The sequence below is a fragment of the Jaculus jaculus genome, chromosome 13 (genome assembly GCF_020740685.1).
Source record: "Jaculus jaculus isolate mJacJac1 chromosome 13, mJacJac1.mat.Y.cur, whole genome shotgun sequence".
Classification (NCBI taxonomy): domain Eukaryota; kingdom Metazoa; phylum Chordata; class Mammalia; order Rodentia; family Dipodidae; genus Jaculus; species Jaculus jaculus.
Window position 1 is genome coordinate 44,058,068 of NC_059114.1, and position 24,580 is coordinate 44,082,647.

General features: G+C 46.0%; 2 protein-coding genes across 24 annotated transcripts in view; one reads left to right on the forward strand and one right to left on the reverse strand.

The window, feature by feature from the left end:
• Positions 1-8,295, forward strand: part of Diaph1 (diaphanous related formin 1) — a 125,112-nt gene extending 116,817 nt beyond the window's left edge. For both annotated transcript variants that reach the window (XM_004664690.2, XM_004664689.2), the window contains one exon: positions 6,460-8,295. In XM_004664690.2, coding sequence (XP_004664747.1) covers positions 6,460-6,614 — 155 coding nt within the window. In that variant the 3' untranslated portion in view covers positions 6,615-8,295. The remainder of the gene's footprint in view (positions 1-6,459) is intronic.
• Positions 8,296-9,941: 1,646 nt separating this feature from the next.
• The window catches only part of LOC101593421 (protocadherin gamma-C5), a 233,811-nt gene continuing 219,172 nt past the window's right edge, over positions 9,942-24,580 (reverse strand). For all 22 annotated transcript variants that reach the window (XM_045132581.1, XM_045132577.1, XM_045132572.1 and 19 more), the window contains 2 exons: positions 18,309-18,397; positions 9,942-11,935 (listed from right to left, as the gene is read on the reverse strand). In XM_045132581.1, the coding sequence (XP_044988516.1) occupies positions 11,709-11,935; positions 18,309-18,397 (316 nt within the window). In that variant the 3' untranslated portion in view covers positions 9,942-11,708. The remainder of the gene's footprint in view (positions 11,936-18,308; positions 18,398-24,580) is intronic.

A 24,580-nucleotide genomic window follows, 5' to 3' on the forward strand; every position in this document is an offset into this window, starting at 1 on the left:
ATTTTCTGGGTGTAGAGTCTCTAGAAGGGAAGAGAGACGGGCTAGAAAGGCTTAGAAGACCATGTCAGAGCATTTAGTCTTACATATAGGCATTTGGGTGGGGTGAGTATAGCTGTTGCTTGGGGTTTAGTCTTTAGAGATTCACATAGCACTGTTTCCTATTGACTGTGTGAGCTGGTGTGGCTTTACATAAAGCATTAAACATAATGAAAGTACCATGTGCCTCACTGCACTATCTCCTTCTCTACTAAACCAAGCCTGCTTCAGACTGGTGGGGAATTCCCTTTTGAACCTTTTCCTGAGGAACTAACTGTACTAGAGTCCCAGATGCTTCCTGTATACAAGCAGCCAGACACCAGTGGCTTCCCTCTGCTGGGGAGGCCCCATTCTCTACTTGCCAAGTGGAAAACCGGGACTCCCGGGTGGAAGAAGTGGGTTTTTGTTAGAACTTCCCTCTGAGTAGAGAACTAGAATTAATGAAAGTACCATCTCCTAGTGAATAGGTGGTGACTTCACTAGGAGATGCCAAACTAAAGTGAAGTTGAAAGCATGAAACAAGGAAAAAGAATTACATAGTTTTGGGCTGGAGGGATGGCTTAGCAGTTCAGGCGTTTGCATGCAAAGCCAAAGGACCCAGGGTCAATTCCCTAGGACCCACATTAGCCAGATGCACAAGGGGGCACACGTGTCTGGAGTTCCTTTGCAGTGGTTGGAGGGCCTGGTGTGCCCATTCTCTCTCCCTCTTTTTCTGTCAAATAAATAAATAAAAATAAATCTTTAAAAAGAAAAGAATTATATATTTTTAAATTGACTCCAGTTTGTAACCTTGTCTTTCTGGGCTCTGGATTTACTAAGATCACCAAATATATCTAGGAGAATCTCTTACTGGAAACAGTTCTACTCTGGCAAACTTTTATTTATTTTTGTTTGTTTGTTTGTTTTGTTTTATTTTTTTGAGGTAGGGTCTCACTTGAGCTCAGACTGACCTGAAATTCACTATGTAATCTCAGGGTGGCTTCAAACTCACAGCGATGCTCCTACCTCTGCCTCCCAAGTACTGACTGGGATTAAAGACGTGCGCCCAGCTTTGTTTTGTTTTGTTTTTAATTTTTTTGTTGTTTATTTTTATTTATTTATTTATTTGAGAAGGACAGAGAAAGAAAGAGAGAGAGAATGGGCGTGCCAGGGCCTCCAGCCACTGCAAATGAACTCCAGGTGTGAGCGCCTCCTTGTGCATCTGGCTAACGTGGGACCTGGGGAAACAAGCCTCGAACCAGGGTCCTTAGGCTTCTCAGGCAAGCGCTTAACCGCTAAGCCATCTCTCTAGCCCTATTTTGTTTTTTTTTTTAAGGTAGGGTCTCATTCTAGTCCAGACTGACCTGGAATTCACTATGTAGTGTCAGGGTGACCTCAAACTCAGCAGTCCTCTTACCTCTGCCTCCCATGTACTGAGATTAAAGGCATGTGCTGCTATGTCTGGCTTTGGCAAGCTTTTAAAAAGACTTTGGTACTTTGGAATCATTTAAAGTGATGTAGTCTCACATCAGACAGAAAGCTAGGCATCAAAGTAGAGTGCCTAGGTCTAGGGTGAGATTAAAAGATCCAAACTGGGGCGTGGGGAGATGGCTCATCATCTAAGAGCACTTGTTTCTAAAGCCTGCTAGCCTGGGTTTGATTCTCCATAACCCAAGTAAAGCCAGATAATGTGTCTGGAGTTTGTGTGCAACAGCAAGAAACTGGTGCATGCACACACATGTACATGCAAATAAATGAACACTTTTTTCAATTTTATTTATTTATTTATTTGACAGAGATAGAGGGAGACAGAAAGAGAGAGAGAGAGAGAATGGGTGTGCCAGGGCCTCCTGCCACCGCAAACAAACTCCAGATGTGTGTGCCCCTTATGCATCTGGCTAACGTGGGTCCTGGGGAATCAAACCTGGGTCCTTTGGCTTTGCAGGCAAATGCCTTAACTGCTAAGCCATACCTCCATTTTTAAAAAAGAGGAAAATTCAAAGTCAAATTTAGCTATGGTGCTAAATGTTGCCTTAGTGGAGACTCAGTTTTTGTGTATAAAAAGAGAAGTAGAAACAGGGTGTTTATAATCTCAACACTGAGGAGGCTGAGGCTAGAAGGTGAGAATCACTGAGATTGAGGCCAGCCAGGGCTGCAAAACGAGTTCCAAGGAAGCCTTGTTTAGAACAAGACCCTATCTTAAAAAAAAAAAAGTACTAGGATGGTCTCTAGGGTTTTTCTGGCACTAATTTTTTAAATTATTTTTTATTTATTTACACTATGAAATTAGGATTAAAAGGGAATAAAAGGTTGGTGTTAGAAAGGTTTAAATCAAATGTTCTAAAACCTGCTTTGGGTGCCTCTGACTATTTTGCTAAGAATCAAAAGCAATTAGACATATCTTGTCTAACAATGTTTCTATTCCCAAAGAGGCAGCTCTCTCCATTCAAAGACACTAGTTTCCCCTTCCCCCCTCCCCCCAAGAGTCTCTAAGAATGTTAAAATCTTCTGAATTCTAGAGACATATGGGAGTAACCAATACACAAAGACCCATTGAGGAGAGTTACTATCAGGGCTGGATCATTAAAAGTAACATGTAAGCTGCTGTGATCCTCAGGGTGTAGGAGAACAATGGCTTGAGTGTCAAAGGGAAGAATCCATGTGATTGTCTTTGCAGCAACTATTTCAGGCCCATGATTGAGTCAGCTTGTGGTTTAGTGACTCAACTTAATTTCCATGAATGAATTGTACACAGGCTACTTGCTCACTAGGATGCAAATCAATAAGGAAATCTATCTCTACCACTTCCATGTAAGATAAGCTCCACTTATATACTAAGTGAGGACTCAGAGTTAGAGCCTTGGGATGACCCTAGTGATCAATATCTAGCCTGGTCATAGGTAAAATGAATTAGGATGCAGTTAAGTTGCCCAGGTCTCATGATACGTCCAGAACAACAGCTCACATTCATGATTCCAAGTCTAGAGCAATTCCCATTAAGCATGTACTTTTGGATAAGAAATGATCCTCTGACACTGTCAAAGGGTCAGAAATAGTCTCTGATAAAAGTCTAGCAAGGAGAGTCCTGGACGTGGTAAATTTGCATAGGGAAATTTTCTGAAGATCCCCTCCTGTCTAGAAAAGGTTGGCTTTTAAAATTGTTCCTGTAAGCTGGGCCTGGTGGCACACGCCTTTAATCCCAGCACTCGGGAAGCAGAGGTAGGAGGATTGCTGTGAGTTTGAGGCCACCTTGAGAATACAGAGTGAATTCCAGGTCAGCCTGGACTAGAGCGAGACCCTACCTCAAAAATCAAAAAAAAAAAAAAAAGGTTCCTATGCCACTACTTATTCTCTGCCATTTTGTAAAAATAGGGCAGAAGGTTTAATTAGAAAATGGATTGTTTAGGATGGTAATGATTGCCCCAGCTGTCCTAGTTTCCTTTTCCCTAAGGAAGCTTATTAACACAAGCACTTCCTCTTTATTAGTAGTTCCTAGCCTGTGTTTTATAAATTTTTCCCTGAATCGTTACCTTTTTTAAAAAATTCATCTGTACTTAGACAGTGTTACATGATTGATTTTACCGGTGTTTTTATTCTAACCCTGACTTCTAGGATTATGGCATCAGACAACTTTGACCAGTATCTCAGGAGTGCTCCTCCCCTCTATCCAAGTCTGTGGGAGTTTTCCTGTGAGTTAGTCATATTGGTTCCTATGTGGTCAAAGTTCTGACCTGTTTCTGTAGCTACTACAAGCACTTGGTAGTCCTTAACAGGCAGGAAGTCAGCTTTCTGAGTGTTCAGGCTGCTCAGCATGGTGGTGGTCTGGGTTCTGTTGTTTCAGTTGTTAATTGGAACAAGACTTTTTCCCATACTTGACCTTAGGCTACGTTGTGTCTATTTCTAGCTACCTATTTTCAAGTGTAAGAAGAGAAAGTTTGCTCTTGTCCCTGTCTACCATGTTCTCCTGGTTCCCAGTAGATACAGAATACATCAGAAATTTCATGATTATGGAAACATCTTGAAACATTGTGGGATTAGGTACAACACGAAATCTTTATTCTTGCAGATGGCTTTCAGGTCCCAAGATAGCTATGTATGCATCATGTTGCAGTTTCAAAAGATTGGACATTGTAGCCGGGCGTGGTGGCGCACGCCTTTAATCCCAGCACTCGGGAGGCAGGGGTGGGAGGATCACCGTGAGTTCAAGGCCACCTTGAGACTACATAGTGAGTTCCAGGTCAGACTGGACTAGAGTGAGACCTTACCTTGAAAAACAAAAAAAAATAAATAAATAAATAAAAAATAAAAAAAAAATTGGACATACCTGGTACAGGAAGAATCATCTGTCCTAGAACTCTGCCTTCCCCTGTGTTGCCCCAGGACAGACCGCAGAGTCTAGAGTCAGACTTACTGCAGGTGCACACTCACTGCCACAGTAGTAGTTGTGGTACTGTGTGACTGCTAGAGACTAAACTCAAAGCAGCAGTAAAGAGATACTGAACTAGTACCTCTCTTAACACCAGAAGTGGGATCCTGAAGAAGTAAGCATTTCAGAAAAGAGTGGACAAGAAGCAAATTTGAGGAAGAGTGGACAAGTGAGGGAGAGACCAGGAAGGAGAGCAGAAGTGCACACATGTCAACAGCCACAGTTGCGCTCAAGTGGGCTTCCTGTCCTCATCTGTCAGATACTGATGCAGTAGTTCTCTTCACAGCCCAACAGGTGCCTTAGCGAAGCCTCAAAGATACAGGTCTCATACTTGTGATCTCGACTCAGATACACCTTGTGGTGTCAGTTAGGGTTTTCACTGTTATCTCTCCTCTTGGTAGACAACCCCTTGTACCCTTGGGAGGAGGAGGAGGAGACCTCTGAGTTGGTAACCTGTAGGCATGCTGTTTGCTCCCTGTCTGACCTGCAGGTAGCCTCTGGTATGGCTCTGCCGAGAGACTGATAGCCCTGGCAAAGACTTAAGCTCTCTGATCCTTTTTGGCTTCTGCCTATTGAAACCTTTTTTGCTTGTCCAAAGGAAGCACTTTGTTCACTGGCTTCTCTGGACTCTTCCTTACTGCTCATGCCTCCCAGCTGCCCTAATCCTGCTGGTCTTTCATCTTTTTCTGCTTCTTTAACACTCAGCCACTGCTTTCTCCAAGCCAGATTTTCCTGGGTTTCCCTGGAAGATTTTGTTTTGCTTTTAAATTGAGTTGGGTTAAAATCCACCATTTTAAAGTAAACAGTTCACTGGGTTTTAGTATAGTCACTGGATTGTGCAATTGTTGCCATTGTTGTATTCCAGAACACTTTAATCATCTCCAAAGGAGACTCTTTGTCTATTAGCAGTTGATTTTTCAAGCTGCCTCAGCCTCCTGAATGTTGGAATCACAGGTGTGTACTACCACACCATCATACTGTTTTATTTTACTTTCTATTTCTGTGGACTGGCCTAGGCTGGGCACTCCCAGGAGTAGAGTCATAGCATACACAGCCTCTTGTACCTGGCTTTTAACCCAGCAGCACCACTCTGTGTACATGCAGTCTGTTTGTGGTGCTTCTGTGACCTGGGAAGAGATGGACTTCATGGCATAGGCATGGTCCCAAGGAGCTGCCTTCAGTTCATTGGTGAGGGCACATCCCAGTAGAAGCTCATGGAAAAAGATAAGCTCTTTTTCCTATGTGGGAGGGCAGTTAGAATTTTATAGCTCTTAAGCTGATAGGGTAGATATTTCTTCATAGGGTTTCTTTGTCTTGGCCATCCTTAATCCTGGCTGTTTTCTCTGGCATACCTTTTATCCCTTCCCTTCTTGATACGTGGGTGTACACGCAGAGCATACTGTATGCATACACGCATGCTGTATACATCTTATACTTTGAGAAGATGAGGAAGAGCCAGGCATGTGGACATGGGTTGTTAGAGGAACACATTGGGAGTATGATGTGCAGTTAGTGGTTACTGTTCCTCTTTATAGCTTCCCCTCAGAAGCCCACTGAAGGCAGCCTTTCCCTAGGACCAACCCTCCTGGGGTTGCCTTGTATTTTGGCCTAGGGGTTTTTCATGGGCTGCCTAGAAAACTAAACATTTTAGTTTATTTAATTCTAAGAAACCTATAATGAGAATATGGACTTGGAGTATTAAATTTCTCTTTAGGTGTAATAGAGCCAGTACTTAAATCCAGTTCTGTATAACCATATTTAAACTTTTGGTCTTTCCACACAAGAAGCAGAGGAAACATTTACTCTCCAGTTGTACCACATTCTATATTATTTGCTACCTAAAGGTGTACTCCTCACCTTGGGTCTCTATTCCTCCTTTCTTAAGGATTTCATAAACTAGACAAAGCAGCCATAATTGCATGGCTTCTGGCTGAACATCTGCTATAGAGTTTGGAAGAGACTAGAGACTTGGTGGGTGATCTCTTGTGTCTTTTTTTTTTTTTTTTTTCTTTTTGCAGTGAACAGGAAGGCCGGATGTGCAGTCACATCTGTGCTAGCTTCAGTGCTGACTGAGGAGGATGCCATGACTGCGGTTCCTGCCAAGATGCCCAAAAACGAAGGAGCCTCCACAATTCTTGAGGAAGCCAAGGAGCTTGTTGGCCGTGCTAGCTAAAGCTGGGGGCTCCATGGTGATAGTAGCTTCTAAATGGAGCCCAGACTGTCCACCTGCAGCATGTGCCTAAATGGTCAAAGGGATGTTCCTCTGCAGTGGCCACTCAACCACCTGACCCTGTCCTCCTTTCTGGTCCACTGCTCTCTGAACATCACATACAGCTTCAGCTGTCTGGAGGCCAGAAGGAAAAGGCAGCATGGGGAAGTCCTGAGGCCAACTCAGCCAACCCTGGCTGTTGTATCACCAAAGCAGGGTCTGTGTTTGCTGCCTTAACCCTGTTTCCTTTCTGTTACTCTGAAGGCCTCGCCTCAGACAAGACCCAGCCTGCTCTGTAAGCCCCACTTTCTAGTGGGCCTTCCTGTAGGTCAATCTTGCTGGATTTGTGCTTTTTTTTTTCTTTCTTCGTTTCTCTGGCCCTGAGAACAGCATGGGGCTTGTGAACCTTTGGGCTAGATCCTTCCTTTCATTGCTGTCAACTCTGCTCCCCTTCCCCCCTGGCTGTTGTTATTTATTACTAGTGCTGTGGCTTTGGGACCTGTTTTTAAGGAAGCAGGGAACTAATCCCACCCCACTCACCTCTCTGGGAAAAGCCTCCCAAACAAAGGGTCTTGACCATTCTATTTGTTCCACTGTGGCCCAGGCCTGAGCCTCAGGCTGGTAATGAGGCCATAGCAATAGTGTGGAGCCTGCTGGCTGCCATGCTTTATGCCCTTGGCTCCCTGGACCCTTTGTCTCAGCCTCTGGCCACTGAGCCAAGATCCCTCATGCCTTCCCCAGAGTTTTGGTGCATCTCATTTGGAGTTCGGGCTGTAGTATGACCTTCCTAAGACCTCACGCTCTGTCTCCAAGGAAATGGGAGGTGGAGCCTCCTGGCTGAGAAATTGTTTTGCAAATGGATCTATTTTTGTATGAAAAAAAATTTTTTAAGAAAAAATAACTTCCTGTCCCCTTTTCCCTCCATAATATAAGAGGCTTTGATGATAGGTTAAAGCATTCCTGGGGCTTTACCCTACAGGCCTGGACCTTGGCTCCAGCCCTAAAGACTTAGATCCTGAGGCCAAGGTATCCTTTCCCAGAATTAGTTCTCTTTTTGGGCTAGGGCAGGTCTGAGTGTCAGGAGCTTTGAGGCTACAGTTTTTATGAATTTAATAAGTTATCAAGCCAAATGTGCAGATGCTAAGTGGACACTGAAAAACGGGCACAAGGGGTATGCCCACACTATATCCCTACTTCATCCAAACGGTGAGTAAACCAAACTGTTGGTCACTTTTTTGCCCTCCCTGTGCCCTTTTGAGCCCCATCCCCAGGTTACACAGAATGACACTGTAGGGCTTGCACAGAATTCTGGCTGTTAGGTAAGGAAGAGTTAGGATATTTGAGGATGACTACAGGGGTCTGTGGCAAGGAAGGAGGGCAGTGGTGTAGCAGCTTTGAGCCCTTCCTGGGGAGGCTGCGCTGCAGGGGTCCTGTATGTCCTGGGTCACCTCCGCCTTGCTCGCTGACATCTGGGGCTTTGACCCGTTCTTTTTTAATCTACTTTTGCTAAAATACATTAATTAAAAAATTTTTTTAGTATGGGGGACAAAATACAAACCCCTCACCTCAAGGCTTTGGGGATGTCATCACCTCTAGTTTGATGGGTTTGTTTCCAACTGTTTAATAAAGTGTTGAAACAACCGCCTTCCTGCCTCCCTTGTGAAATTCTGGGCTGTTTTTACTCCAGTGCAGGCTCCTCTTCTCCAGCATCACAGCCCTCTTGACCTTACAAATTGGTCAAAAGCCAACCAACAGTGCCAGATACATTGTTTGTGCACAAGGTGACAGATAATTAATACATAGTGAGCTCTGCCCCTCCAGAGCCCTGCTTAGGGTTATTTGTACTCCATAAGCAGTGAGGCACTCAGTGCAGCTCCCTAGTTCTTCCACGTTGCCTCCTCGTGGCTTAGAACTCTCCACCTCCCCTTGTCACGTAGTTTCTGGCCACTGTCTGTATCTGTCATCCCCATCCATACTGTTTGCTATTTGGATGGGCCCTGAACACATTCCAGGCAAGAAGGGGTCTGAATACCATACTTGCCCAGCAGAGGTCAAGCACCAGATGACTTGACACTCAGCCTTGCTTCTTTCAAGCCCCATTGTGACCCTGCATAAAGAAACATTACAGGCCTTGAGCCAATCCTAGGATAGACTGGGAGGGACCACAAACCCACTTGGGCAGCTTGAGGAACTAGAAATAAAAGCCTTTTAAATAGCCCTTGGGTCTTAGGCAACTCCTCCCCTAGTGTGGCTGGAGGTGTCGTGGCTGCCTGCCTCCGCCCTTTAGCTCTTCTAGACTACCTTTCTTAGCTTTATGGGCAGACATACCAATTAGGGCACCAACCACAACTGCTCACGATCTCTGCCTGTCTGCTCCCATCCCTGGAATAGAACCCAGGCGATCAGCGCTCGGCCCCTCCTCAGCCTGTCTCTGAGAAACAAAACTCAAAGATCACACACGCCGCCCTTCCTCCCACGCAAGAAAGTCGCCCCCAGATGCTGCTGCTTTGGAAGGTTTGGTTTCCGTGACAACAGACCAGGGGGTGGCAGAACTGGTGACACAATCCGCGGTGGGGGGGGGGGGGACTACTAGGAGCCAGCTCTGTCATAGGACTTGCCCTCGCTGACCCTCCTCATACCCTCTGTGGGTGTTTCCTCAAGTGCCAAAGCAGCAACCAAGAGAGCCTGGAGAGGGGGCGGGGAATGAATGGCGAAGCAACCGCAGTGAAAAGACGGAGGGTGAGCAGGGTCCCTGGACCATCTCAACTGTAAGCCCTTTCCGTCCTTGGTTTTCTCCTTGGTCCCCATCAAGAAAGGGATGCGCTTTACTGCATGTAAGGTGGGGCAAGTTCCAGAAAGGGACTCAGGCTAAGGACTCCGCCCTTGAAGAATTGCTCTGGCATTCCCTCCCACTCCCAAGGTGTTCCTCAGCCCCCCCTACCTTGAGGGAGGTGACTAGTGGAGAAGGGGAGGGAACTACCTTCCAGCCCTGTTTGCTTGCACCAACCAGCTCTCCGTTCCGCCCCCGCTCCCACGTTCCCTCTCCCGCCCGAGCAGGGTCTCCTCTTCTGCCTGGAGACAGCCGCGAGCATAAATCTGCACACTCAACTGCACACGTACTCATTCCCCACCCCTTCCACGGACCCTTAAGCCGGCACACCACTGCATAAAGCTCCACAGCCATTTTGGACAGTTGTATATATAGACCACACACACAACACAGCACCAAGACTCCCTGTGTTGTTACAGGGCACATCGCTCAGCTCATCCACAGGTCAGAAACGTCCAGCCTTTCAGAAGAAACATTTTTTATTACTTTCGAAGAAAAAAAGCCATATAAATATTAGAGTATAAAACTTGCGTGAGATATAGGAGGGGGTGGGGTAGGAGCTACGTGACTATGCGAAGAGAAGCTCGTATAGAGGAGTCAGTACCGGGGAGGGGTCGCCACAGCGCGTGGACACAGCACAAAACACAGCACGGGCCGCTGCAGGCAAATTCAAGGACATCGCCTGCTGCCCACTCGCCATCACGTAAAAGCACACCGCACTACACTATTGGCTATTCTACACCAGCCGAAGGAGGGGGCTCGACACTACTGTAAGGGCAAGGAGGGGGTCCTCTTGCAGTCCCACTGGATGAGTGGGACAGAAGGGGGGTGGGCAGAGTAAGGTCTATGCACAAGGAGGCACTGGGGGACTTTAACCAGTCTCTGGCCACTAGGGGGCGGACTGGGGGAACTGGGCAGTGGCCTTCACGTAGAAGACAGGGCACCTGGTAAGGTGAAGGACCGACCGGGGTTGAGAACTGCAGGGGCCTTCTATGGAGAAGCCTCATCATGGACTGAGACTTTCCGTCCACTTGGTCCCTGCTGTAGCTCCATGACTGTGACCCAGGAATCACAAATGGCCCTGCTGGGGCTCCATTGGCCTTTCTACCAGGGATACCTCTGGAGTACCCAGCACCCACAGAGGCCCCTCTGACCTCTCCTGAGTCCTGGTCCTAATTTCACTCAGAGCTTTCTTGGACTGAGATGGCAGTTTAAATCCAATGGTCCTGATAGCTCAGCCCAAAGTTGGCTGGCTACCTGTGCTGATCTGGAGGTGGGGGGTGGCCAAGCTGGTGTTTGTTTCTGATTGGAATTTGGGGATTGGGCCAGTACACTATTCCCTGGGGAGACATAGAACCTCCTGCAAGACTGTTAACTGACAGGGTTAGCTTTGTCCACCACCATATACACACACTTCCCATATACACACACTTCCCTTCTTTATCGCCCCACCCCCTACTGTCTCCAAACATGCAAAGGAGTCTCTTCTTTGAAGAGGAGAGGGAGGTCACAGCATGCAGTGGGAACATCAAACAATGAAAAGCAAAACAAAACAAAACAAAAGACTGGTCCCCAGGCTTTGGGAAGAGACTAGGTAGCATAATTCCTTCCCTTAATCCAGCAAGCATTAGTATCTTGGGGATGGTGGCTATGTCCCCCAAAACTTAAGCATTGGTCTCAGGCCGTAAAAGCCAGTGAAAAGACTGGCAACAAACCATGCTTTGGGGGAAGGTTGAACTGAAGGAGAGGCCAAGAGATTGTGATGCTCTTCTAGTTCTTCAGAACTATGAGCGCCTGTGTAGGACACCTGATACCTCAACAGCCCAACTACCTTGTTCCGGAGGAACTCTAAAGGAGTGAGTGGGTTGGAGGGGAGGATGCAAGGGATGGATGGGCCTGATTGAGTTGGAAGATGGAGAAGTTTCAGTTATAACTAAAGGGGGTGTGACAGATGGTTCTTGTGTCTAACCCCAACTACCCGTGTGGGTACATCAGTTGATTGGATGGGGGTTCCCAGCAGAACCCCTTTGCATATTCAAGCCCCGAGGGGCAGAGAGAGGGGGTGTTGATTGGGCACTTGTTTCTGTTTCCCAATGGGGAGCATGGCCTTGGCCCCTACCAGCATTCTGGGAATAAACCCTGAAATTCTGAGGCCTGGGTACAAGTAAAAACAAGCTGGGCTGGCTGGGGAGGGAGGCTGCCCTGTGGCTCTCGGCTTGGCCTCCATATTACTTCTTCTCTTTCTTGCCCGACTTCTTCTTGTTGCCATTGCCGCCTGCTGGAGCCTTGCCATCCCGCTTGCCAGCTGCATTGGTCAGTGTGGCATTGCTGCCGGGGATGTAGACATTCTGGCGGTAGTCAGGCACGTGCTGCAGAGTGAACTGGGGTCCATAGCGGGCACTCAAGCCCATGGTGCCAGCTCCCCCTCCCAGAGTGGAGCTTCCATCAGCAGCTTCTGCAGAGACGGGAAGAACAGACCATCAGATGGGAGTGGTAACCATCTTACACTAGGTTTAATTCCCACCTCCTTTTCTTACTCTGATTCTAAAGAAGGCTACCTAAGCTCCCTCTGCCACCTCAGTTTTCTGACCTGTAAAGTGAAGATAATAAGAATATCCATGTCTTCTAGTTTGAGTGAAAGTTAGATAAGAAAATGTATGTAAAGTACCTATAATGGTGCTTGCCACAAGGTACATGCTCAAAACATGCTAGCTAGCATTTCTCTCAGAGTGGAGACACTGGCTTCCAAATACTTGCCTCTGGCTTCCACACTAGATTATGTTTTGTACATACTCCTTCCCTAACTGGTACCTGGTTTAGAGAGTGATTCAGTAATTCTGGTATTGTGTGTAGTGGTACTCTTCAGATGTTCTTTTGCTCATGTGTGTGTCTGTGTGGTATGGGGCACTAAACCCAGGTCTTTACCTATGCTGAGCAAGCATTCTACCACTAAGCATCACCCCCAGTCCTCCTCCCCCCGTTTTGGTTTGTTTGTTGTTGTTTTTTGAGACAGATCTCACTATGTAGCTCAGGCTGGCTTTAAACAAGAAATCTTCCTGTCTCTACTTCCTGAGTGCTGGGATCATCAGCACATACACTATGCCAGTCCATTTACTTCTTACTTCCTGCCCTTGGTGCTAGGAACCCAACCCAAGGCCTTATACATGCTAGAAAAGTGTTCTAGCATTGAGGCTACACCCTCAACTCTTGATTGTTTTTTGAGACAAGGTCTTGATAGAGAGCTCAGGCTAGCCTTGAACTTAAAACCCTCCTAACCTCTGCCTCCTCAGTGTTGGGCTTATAAGCAATGGCATTGTTTCTGGGCCTTCTAAGATCAAGTATAGTATAAACATTTGCCACCCAGCCTGACTGCATCACTCCTTGATGGCATGTGACTGCTTACACGATGCCAAGCACTTTGCTAGGTGTTCCACATGCATGGCCACTTTCAATTTCAACACATCCTTCAAGTTGGGCATATGGTATTGTCTTCATGTTACAGATGAGAGAAGCATGACTGAGAAAAGACCAATAACATTTGTTACAGTGGCACTCAGGCCTAAATGTATCCAAGGGGAGGGCATAGGGATTGCCACCACTGCCCCCTGCTTGGACATTCTCCCTGCCCTGAGGGCAGAGAAGCCAGGTTGGGGTAGATCAGGATGCCCATTCTCTAGGAGACTGAGATGATGATATTCCTGGCAGCACATGTGTTGGACCCAGCACAGATGTAGGTTCATAATGTCCAAGGTACATGACATCAGAGTGTCACTAGGCCAACATCCCATTGCACTCAAGTTGGGGCTCAGAGATGTAAGCACTCTGGCTCTACCATATAGAGAGATAAATGGCTCAGTGTTTAAAGGTGCTTTCAAAGCCTGATGGCCTGTATTTGGTTCTCCAGCACCCATGTAAAGCCAGATGCACAAAGTGGCACATGCATCTGGAGTTTCTTTGTAGAGGTGAAAGGCCCTGATGTACCCATTCTCTCTCCCCTCTTTTCTGCTTAAACATAAATAAAAATGTTACAAAAAAAATTAAAATGTTACAATGTTGAAAATAAAATAAAACAAAGACTCCTCATCTGCACTGTAACAAGCTCTCCAGATGATGTGAACACACACACCCTAAAGATGGGAGCAGAGAAATACCCATCGCAGGGGCTCTGGAAGGACTGACAGAGCTTCGTTTCCTGCCCTGGCACTTGGTAAGTGCTCAACAAATGTGATCCACTGCTGTCTCCTTGTTGTCATCATCACCAGCATCTACATCATCCAGTGTGTCATGCTTTCCATCCTCTACCACCCACTCCCCCTGGCTGGGTGGAGGGTGGTGGAGAGAGAAACAGAAGTGACCCTCCCACTCAGTGCTTGAGGCCCCGAATCACCCTGTGGCAGAGAGACAGTTAATGCCTCAGGAAGGCCCCAGCCTGGCCAAAGGGCTGAAGAGCATACTAACCTCCCTCTGCCCCCACCCTAGACCCTGGACCTGGTGGAGAGGGTGACTAAAGCTGGAGAGGCTGAGTCATCTTGGGACATCAACCAGGGATTGAGAAATAAAGAGACAGGAAATATTTGCAGTGCTGGCCAGAGGGGGTAGGCATGAGGAAGAAGAGCAGAGAGGCTCCTGGGTCTCTTGGCCTCCCCACTGAGTACCCGGATTTCCACAACCTTCATTTCCACTCCCTAGGCCCTGGAACTGAGAACCTCCACGGGCAAGGGAAAGAGCTTGGGCGGCCAGAAGCAGCTCCCTACTTCCTCCTCCTTTCCTAGCCCTTTGATTTGCTGACATTTCCCTGGTTTTCTCTAATTAACTCCCAAAGGGAGCCTGGTCTGCTTGTCTCCACCAGCTTTCAGCCTCCTTGGGCCTGGGAATGGAAGAGGAAAGGGCCAGATTCCAGAGTGATTTAGGGGCTTTAGGAAAAAGCAAGGGCAGGAGTGGGGTAAAGAAAAGCTTCTGAACTGACCACTCAGAACAGAATAAGGAAGCAATGTAGAGAAATGGGGAGAAAGGAGGTAGAGCAAAATAATGAGCAAGTGCTTAATTTAGTGATAAGCAGCCAAATCTGACCACATTACCCAAGGTCTGAGAAGTACCCAGAATGGCTAGAAATGACCAAGGAAGCTCCTGCTCACCTCATGAGGATCTGTGAAATTGGGGTGGACCAGGAGGGACAGAAGGTGGGAAGTCCAGACAGTAACAGAGAATGGCACTAGAAGCTATGTGATCTTGGCCTAGGCCTTGAATCACCCAGGTATCAGCTTTGTCATCTATGAATATGAGATTGGTTGCCAGATTCCATCTTTTTTTTTTTTTTTTTTTTTTTTTTGGTTTTTCGAGGTAGGGTCTCACTCTGGTCCAGGCTGACCTGGAATTAACTCTGTCATCTCAGGGTGGCCTTGAACTCATGGCAATCCTCCTACCTCTACCTCCCAAGTGCTGGGATTAAAGGCGTGCGCCACCACGCCCGGCCTTTTTTGGTTTTTTTATTTTATTTATTTGCAGACAAAGAGAGAGAGAAAAAGTGAGCATGCCAGGGCCTCTAGCCACTACAAATAAACTCCAGATGCATGTGCTTCAGGGTCCTTAGGCTTTGCAGGTAAGCACCTTAACCTCCGAGCCATCTCTCCAGCCCTTTTCGTTGTTGTTGTTGTTGTTGTTTTACTTTGTTATTTATTTATTTGACAGAAAGAGGTGCAGATAGAGAATGGGCACACTGAGACTTTGGCTACTGCAAAAAAATTCCAGACGCATGTGCCACTTTCTCCATCTGGCTTATGTGGATCCTGGAGAAGCAGGCAAGTGCCTTAACCACTGAGTCTTCTCCAACCTTTTTTGTTTTTCCTTTTTTTTTGTTTGAGGTAGGGTCTTGCTGTAGCCCAGGCTGACCTGGAATTTACAATGTAGTCTCAGGGTGGCCTTGAACTCACAACAATCCTCCTACCTCAAGTGTTGGGATTAAAGGTGTGCACCACCATGCCTGGCCAGATTTGATCTTTTTTTTTCATATTTAAAAATATATATTTTATTATTTATTTATTTGAGAGAAAGACAGATACAGAAATAGGCAGGTAGAGAGAGAGAGAGAATGGGCGTGCCAGGGCTTCCAGCCCTGTAAACGAACTCCAGATGCATCTGGCTTACATGGGTTCTGGGGAATTGAACTAAGGTCCTTTGGCTTTGCACTCAAAGCGCCTTAATCACTAAGCCATCTCTCCAGCCCCCAGATTTGATCTTTTGATACTCCAAAAGCCCTTCTATCTCCTTATCATCAAGGCCTGTCCTGGGCAAGGACCAGAGTTTTCTCTGGGTCCCAGAAGAAGAAAAGCAACAAGAAAGAACGAAGAAATCTTCTGGCTGGAAGAGGTGGGGGTGTTGGCTATTACTCCAGCTTCGAGACCCTTGCCACTCTGCTCTGGTCCCCTTAAACCTTCCCAGTCTGAGGCTTGAAAAGCTCCAGAATAGCCAGGGAGGCCTGAGGAGTCTAGCCCAAAACTGGCTGAGCTGCAAACCGCAGCCTCCTTGAGGGCACACCTCCCCTAAGTGTTTATTTAAAAAACCTCCCCAGGGTTGTCCTTCACTCTCTTCTGTAGCCTCCTAGGCCTGGCTGGGCTGGGCTCCAGGAGCCTCTAAGGCTCTGGGGCTAGGAAGTGGCTGTGAAAGTGAGAGCAGGGCTTGACCCTACTCCCTTCACCCTGGAGTCTGTTCCCTAGAGCCCACACTCAGGCTGAGCTGAGGCCTGAAGCATGCCTGCTGGCTATGGCCCTGCTCCAGAGAGGCCTTCTGGGAGGGTTTTGGGCCATAAATACTGCTTCCATGTCTGTTTTTAGCATCTGGATTTAGGATGAAAAGCCTGCCTTTTGGCCTTAGGGCTCAAGGCCACAACAGCTAAAAAGACCTGTTTACTTCCCTCATGAGCTGTCTCCCCAGGACCAAGCACCTGCCTCTTTCAAACTCAGTATCTGGCCTCTGGAGGACCACAGGCCTACCCCCTACAAGTCTGACAGCTCTACCACCTGTTCCTTCTTCTGTTCTCTGGTCAGTTACAGGCCTGGCTCCATTTGCCTCCACAAAAATGTAGGGTAACACTGACAGATAATAGCAAATAAAAATATGCAGTGTAGCCGGGCATGGGCCTTTAATCCCATTTGTGAGGCAGAAGTAGGAGAATCGCCTTGAGTTCAAAGCCACCCTGAGACTACTGAGTGAATTCCAGGTCAGCCTGGGCTAGATGAAGACCCTAACTCGAAAAACTGAAAACAACAAAATTATGATATATTGGTGTCCAGTTAAATTTGAATTTCAAAACAGAACCTCGGGGCAAATGGCATTTCATATTCCTTCTTTGTCAAATGTGATCAGAGCTGCCTTGCAGAGATTTTGAGCGGATCAATTGAAATAAAATTCTTAAAGTGGTCAGCCTGTGTCCCGCCGTGACTGTGGTGATGCTTCTGCTGGCTCTCTGCCTACCAGACCTCCAGACACGCTGAAGGGCAAAACTCTCCATTCACATAAGGCCAGAGCCTTGACCCTCTGCACCAGTCTTGCAGAGCCTGGTTTTTGGTTATCAAAGCTTGTCCTTATTTTTAATTTTTTTAATCACATTAATTTTTAAGGTCAGATTACAAAACAATAGACCTCTTCATAGCATCTTCATATCTGTGTGCAATAGGTATTAGATTCTAGTTCTGCATTGGGGGTGTAGCTCAGTTGGTAGAGTGCTTGTCAACCAAGAAAGAATCCCCAGGTTTGGTCCTCAACACCAAACAGGCATGGTGTCACACGCCTTGGGAGACGGAGGTAGGAAGATCAAGACATTCAAGGTGCTACATAGAGAGTTCAAGGCAAGGCTGCGCTACATGAAACCTTGTGTCAAAAAGAAAGAGAGAGAAAGAAAAGATTTTAATTCTGCTTTTTACCCCTATAGGTCAATAAAGATAATGACTAATCAATTAGAGTCACTATGTACTACACCTATACTCTGCCAAGCCTATGCTGACATCCTTATATTTGGCCCTTACAACAGCACAATGAGACCTATTAATATTTCACAATAAGTGAAACTGAGGCCCAGAGGGGCTTAATAACTTATATAAGGCCTCATAGCTAAGTGATGGCACCAAGATTTGAATTTAAGTTGGCCTGCCTCCAAAGCCTATGCTCTTAAGTACTGATGATATTTTCTGCTTGCCCTGCTCAGGAGCCTTATAACTCTCTAGGGGCCACACCCCTCTGGCCAAATCTCTATGATAACTGAGACTCTTTGTTGGGAAAACCAAAATCATGGTCTGCCGAAAGAGATAGCAAAGCAGAGGCTCCTTCTCTCTGCTGGGAACATTCACACCCTCTCTCACTGACGGGACTGGGCCTGGTGTGCATTGGGCTCCTTTTCACACTCACTGCATCTTCTTTAATCCTTACAAAAACCTGTTGGAGTTGCTGTCCCCATTTTCTTGACTGAGGAAACTCAAGTTTGTGGATTGAGCAAGCCAATCAGTGTTGGCCTTGAGGTCAAAGCAATCCTCCTGCCCCAACCTATTAAATGCTGAAATTACAGGCATGCATCACCACATCTGGCTCAGAGATAGACTTGTAATTACTCTCCACATGTCTCCACGATAGACTACTTATTTACTATGCTCTGGGCATTCCAGGAACCCCAATCTCTTTGCTAGTCCTTAGTATGCCTATATGTCGTGAAATTCTGGGTTCACTGACCAGCTACAAGATCCAGAGAAATCATACGGGCTCATATCATTCTCCAGCCATGGTGGCTATGGCAGCACTGCCCCCATCTCCATCCCACCACACCTGTGGGTACCACTTACCACTGGCAGAGGCCAAGATCATGGCTTGCAGCATCTCCGTATCAAACTGGTTGTTGGGCCATGTGCCGGTTTCATCACCATTTTGGGAGCTGGGGAGACAGTGGATGGTCAGTAGTGTTACAAGCCAGCCTGCTCAAGCCCTCTCAGCCACTTCCCAGGAACCCAAAGCTGGGCTCTCTCCCCACTTCATGTCCCAAATCTGCTCCTGACAGTGAGGTAGGAGGAGCTCATTACACCCTTACAAAAGCCAGATGCCTGAAAGTCCACAAACCAGCTCTCTACTATCCCAGGTGCACTTAATGAAGGCATCTCTCCACCCTGGGACATCAGACCCTCTCCTTAACTAAAAGAGGGCAATGCAAGAGTGTGTCCCAAAACAAGGTAATATGGCTAGAACCAGAGAGAAGAGAGCAGAAGATACAGGAGGACCAAGGGCCCAGGGTGCAGGGAGAAAAAAAAATCCTAAAACTGCCGGATGTGATGGCACACGCCTTTAATCCCAGTATTTGGGAGGCAGAGGTAGGAGGATCGCCGTGAGTTCGAAGCCACCCTGAGACTACTAGTTAATTCCAGTTCAGCCTGGACCGGAGTGAGACCCTACCTTGAAAAACAAAACAAAACGAAAATCCTGAAACTGAAATTTGACTGTTTCAAAACACAATCCACATGCATATCACTGTCCTGCATGTTTCACAAGGATACCACACTCAGTCTGTCATCAAGCCTCTTCCAGACACTTCCCTTTCAAGCTCCCTCCCACTAGGAAGCCTAAGAAGATGCCAGTCCCTAGAATGTCAACTCCAGCCCTTGCCTTGGCAACATGAATAAAACTTATCCCAGGGAATCCGGGACCCACCCAGCTAGGTCATGTACCTGCTCTGTGGGGTAGCAGTCACCAGGTGATGGCAGTTGTCTTTTGTGCTTCTTTACCACACTGAACTCTGCGGCCAGGGCTCTGCCTACTGTTGCATTCAGCAGGAAGTGACCACCTGAACCTCATTAGGACACTAGATGCTCCATGAATGGAAAACATCATGAAGTGACCTACAAGTCTGTCTGTCTGTCTCTCTCTCTCTTTTTAATATTAAACTACAACAGAGCTCTGAAGAATTTCAACTCAGGCGCTTTCCTACAGTGATAATTTTCATACTTTATGTGTGTCTTTCCTCCCTCCCTCCCTTCCTTCCTTTCTCTCTCCCTTTTTCTTTCTTGGTTTTTTTTTTGGGGGGGGGGTTAATTTATTTATTTGAGAGAGAGAGAGAGAATGGGTGCGCCAGGACCTCCAGCCACTGCAAACAAACTCCAGACACATGCACCACCTTGTGCATCTGGCTTACATGGGTCCTGGGGAGTCAAACCAAGGTCTTTTGACTTTGCAGGCGAACGCCTTAACTGCCAAGCCATCTCTCCAGCACTTTTTCTTGTTTTGTGAGACAAGATCTCACTCTATAGCCCAACTGGCCTGCAACTTAGCCTATGCTAGCCTCAAATTCAGTAATTCTCCTGCCTCAGCCTCCCAGTGCTGGGATTATAGATGTGAACCATCATACTCATGTGGATTTTCAAGGGTTAAATGATTTCAAGGGGCTGGGGAGATGGCTCAGTACTTAAAGGCGCTAACTTGCAAAGCCCAACTTGGTTTGATTCCCTAGCATCCATATAAAGCCAGATGCAAAAGTGAGATAAGCATTTAGCATGCATTTGCAGTACCAAGAAACCCTGGTATGCCCCCCCACAATATAAATGCCAGCAAATAAAGATCTATAAAATTATTTCAATGTGCAGGGTGGGGCAGGAGGAAGACCTGGCACACTTATGCAGGCTGTGTAATAAGTAACTCTTTGCACCATTTGACACAGAGAAATTCCCCAATGACAGTTGTTGCCTGGCTGGACCTAGCGGTACATGTCACCCAACACTCAAGAGGCTGAAGCAAGTCAGGTGAGGTGTCGCATGCCTTTAATCCTAGCACTCAGGTAGGAGGATTGCCAGGAGTTCAAGGCCAGCTTGAGACTACATAGTGAATTCCAGGTCAGCCTGGACTAGAATAGACCCTACCCTAAAAAAAAAAAAAAGAGGTTGAGGCAGGAGGATGGCTGAAAGGTTTTGAAGCCTATCTTAAAAAAGCAAAATTGGGGGCTGGAGAAATGGCTTAGCAGTTAAGTGCTTGCCTGTGTAGCCTAAGGATCCCAGTTTGAGGCTCGATTCCCCACGTTAGCCAGATGCACAAGGGGGCGCATGTGTCTGGAGTTTGTATGCAGTGGCTGGAGGCCCTGGCGCGCCCACTCTCTCTCTCTGCCTGTCTGTTGTTCACAAATAAATAAATAAAAATAAATGAAAAATAAAATAAAATTGTGCTGGATAGATGGTTTAGTGGTCTAAGGCACTTGCCAGCAAAGCCCAAGGACCCAGGTTCAATTCCCCAGTATCCATGTAAAGCCTGATGCACAAGGTAGCTAGAGGCCCTGGCATACCCATTCTTTCTCTCTCTACCTCTTTTTTTCTCTCTTCTGCAAATAAATAAATAAATAAAACTTTAAAAATAAAATAAAACAGGGGCTGAAGAGATGGTTTAGCTTTTAAGGCACTTGCCTGTGAAGCCTAAGGACACAGGTTCGATTTCCCAGAACCCATGTAAATCAGGTGCACATGGTGGCACATGCATCTAGAGCTTGCAGTGGCTAGAGGCCTTAATGTGCCCATTCATGCTCTTTCTCTTATAAATTAAAAAAAAAAACAAAAAAAAAAACAAAAAAAAGAACTGTTGTTGCCTGAATGAACAGGAAAAGACCAGAAACCATAGTTAGGTCTCTTTGAGGTAAGAAAGCTGTGATTGCATGGGAAAGGATGCTTAGCAGGCCTTGAAGGCACAAAAGTGCGTGTCTCTGTGCTTGTGTTGTTATGGTAGTTAAACACCACCAAAAACTTCTTTAAAGTTTTTGGCTGTTGTTTTCTTTTTCTTTGTTGGTATTCCTCCATTCAATCTTGGCTGCCACAATCAGACAGAAACGATACTTTTTTTAGATTTAATTTTTATTTATTTAAGAGAGAGAGGAGAGAATGGACATGCTAGGACCTCTAGCCACTGCTAACAAATTCCAGATGCATACACCATCCTTATGCATCTGGCTTATGTGGGTACTGGGCAATCGAATCTGGGTCCTTAGGCTTCACAGGCAAGTAAGTGCCTTAACCACTAGGTCATCTCTCCAGCCTGATAATACTTTTTTCTTGTATTTGTAGTAGAAAACTTGGCAGCAGATAGCCACTACTTCAGGGCTGTCAAATAGATGTAATATTGTTGGTTTTTCAAGGTACTTTCTTACTCTAGCCCAGGCCTCAAATTCATGATGATCCTCTGATCTCAGCTGGGATTAAAGGCATATACCACCACACCCCAGATTCTTCACAGTCTTTGCAAGGGTTGCCACTGCTTATGGTTTCCACTGGTCCCTATCCCCAAGCACACGGACTTAGTCTAAGGCTCAGAACAGTGCACACAGCTCCTGTCACCTCTATGTCATCACAGCAAATGTACAGTTGGGGCTCAGAGGGAAAATAGGAACCTCATTTCTTCCTTCCAGAGTAGGAAGAGTTGATATTCTGTATCAATTTGTTCGACAAATATAAGACTAGGGGTCTTGTTCAGCACAGAGCTCATGGCCAACATGTGTGAAGCCTGACGTCTGATTTGTGGTGTGTGTGTGTACAAGTGCACGCGCGCGCACACACACACACACACACACGTTGTTACAATTACTAGAAACTGGGCATTGGGCTAGGTACTGGGTTGGGGTAGACAATGACAGAATAGTCCATTTTTATGCACTCAGTGCACATTGAGAAGCTGATATTAAGTAATTACAATGACTGCAATGACAACAAGTGGAGGGGCAGGGAATAAGGAGTTTTCGGAGTGGATAAGGGCAATGCTGATGTAGAGAGCTCAGGCTAGGCTTCTCCTAGGAAATGACAGATAATTTAAATATAAACAACTGACCCAGGTGACTTGCAGCAGAATGTCCGCTGAGTCAATACAGAAGCAATGACTTAAAGTCACCACTTGGTAACAAGAGTTATAAAAACAGATTCAGGCAAGGATCATTAGTTAATACCAAAATACTAAAAGTGGGTGAAGGGTTGTAGCACATCTCAAAGCTTCATCCACAGATTTTTTTTCACAATTTTTATTAACATTTTCCATAATTATAAAAAATACCTTCCCCCCCCCGCACTTTCCTCTTTGAAATTCCATTCTTCATCATATTACCTCCCCATCTCAATCATTGTACCTACATATATATAATACCAACCTATTAAGTACCCTCCTGCCTTCCTTTCTCTTCCCTTTATATCTCCTTCTTAACTTAATGGCCTCTGCTACTAAGTATTTTCCTTCTATCCACAGATTATTAATCACACGTATGTACAAAGATCTTCAGCAGGCATAGTGACACATGCTTATAATTCCAGCAGTCTCCAGACTAGATAAGAAGGTTGCAAGTTTGAGGCCAGCCTCGGTCATATAGTGAGCCCCTATCTCAAAAAAAAAAAACAAAAAAAAAAAAAACAAACAAGGGCTAAGGATATAGTTCAGTAGTAGAGTGCTTGTTCAACATGCACAGGCCCTGGGTTTAATCTCTAGCACCACCACCAAAAAAAAGAAAAGGAAATAAAGATAGCTTTATAAAGCTAGACACCATGGGCATAGGAGATGGATCACTGGTTAAGTGTGCTTGTTTCACAAGCCTACCAGCACTTAAAACCATGAGGCATGCATCTATAATCCCAAAATATGCCTATAAGCAGTGAAAATTAGGAGAATCCAGAAGCTTGTGGACCAGCGAGTCGGGCCTTCCCAGCCTCGAACAAGAGAAACCATGTCTCAAACAAGGTGGAAAGAGAGGACCGACACATTGAGGGTGTCCTCTGACGTCTGCATGTGTGCACCTATGCACACGCATAAATATACACATAAGCACAAACTAACAGTAATAAAGCTGGATGTGAGCCAGATGTGGGTGAATCAACAGAAGCCAGCTTGGGCAACACAGTAATTCTCTAAAAATAAATAAGTATGAAAATCAATATTATAAAAAGCTCTGGAATCATAACTTTTTCCTCTCTTTCTTTTCTTTTTCAAGGTAGGGTCTCTCTCTAGCTCAGGCTCACCTGGATTTCACTATGTCATCTCAGGATGGCCTCAAACTCACAGTGATCCTCCTACACCTGCCTCCCAAGTGCTGGGAATAATGGTGTGTGCTGCCATGCCTGGCTTGGAATCATAACTTTTACCAACAGAATAAACTTAGCACATCACATGGATCATGGGAGAAATGAACTCTAAATTACTCCTGGTGTGATGCAGTGGGCAATCACCCATGGAATATTCCTGCCAAGACTGCTTAACCTGAATAAAGACAAAGTGATGAGTAATATCAGATTATGGGATTTTAAAGGAATACTGGCATGGACTCTTTAAAAGTGCTTGTGTAATTAAATGAAAAAGTAGATGTTGTGCTAGATTAAGTGCCAGGAAAGAGACATAGCAACCAAAGCAGTTCATACTCCTTGATTGAATCCCAAACTTAGTTTTAAACAGTTTGGCATCAACATAGAAGAGAGGGGCTAGAGACATTGCTAAGCGGTTTAAAGGTACTTGCTTGGGAAGCCTGACAGCCTAGGTTTGATTCCTCCAGACCCACATAAAACCAGATGCACAAAATGGTGCATGTGTCTGGAGTTTGTCTGCAACAACAGGAAGTCCTGGCCTACCCATGTTTTCTCTCTGTCTCCTTACAAATAAATAAAATATATTTTTAAAAATAAAAGAGAAAGCCACCACCCTCCCCCCAAAAAAAATCAGAAGAAAGACTAGTTGGAAAGAAGAAATTCAGTGGAGAGAAGGTATGGGAAGGGGAAAGGGAGGATGGTGGAAGTATGTGGTGGTTTGATTCAGGTGTCCCCCATAAACTTAGGTGTTCTGAATGCTAGGTTCCCAGATGATGGAGATTTGGGAATTAACACCTTCAGGAGGCGGTATATTATTGGGGACGGGGTTATGAGTGTTATGGCCAGCTCCCCCTTGCTAGTGTTTGGCACACTCTCCTGTTCTTGTCCACCTTATATTGGCCAGAGGGTGATGACCACCTTCTGCTCATGCCATCATTTTCCCCTGCCATTGTGGAGCTTCCTCTCAAGCCTGTAAGCCAGAATAAACCTTTTTTTCCCCACAAGCTGCCTTTGGTTGGGTGATTTCTACCAGTAATGCA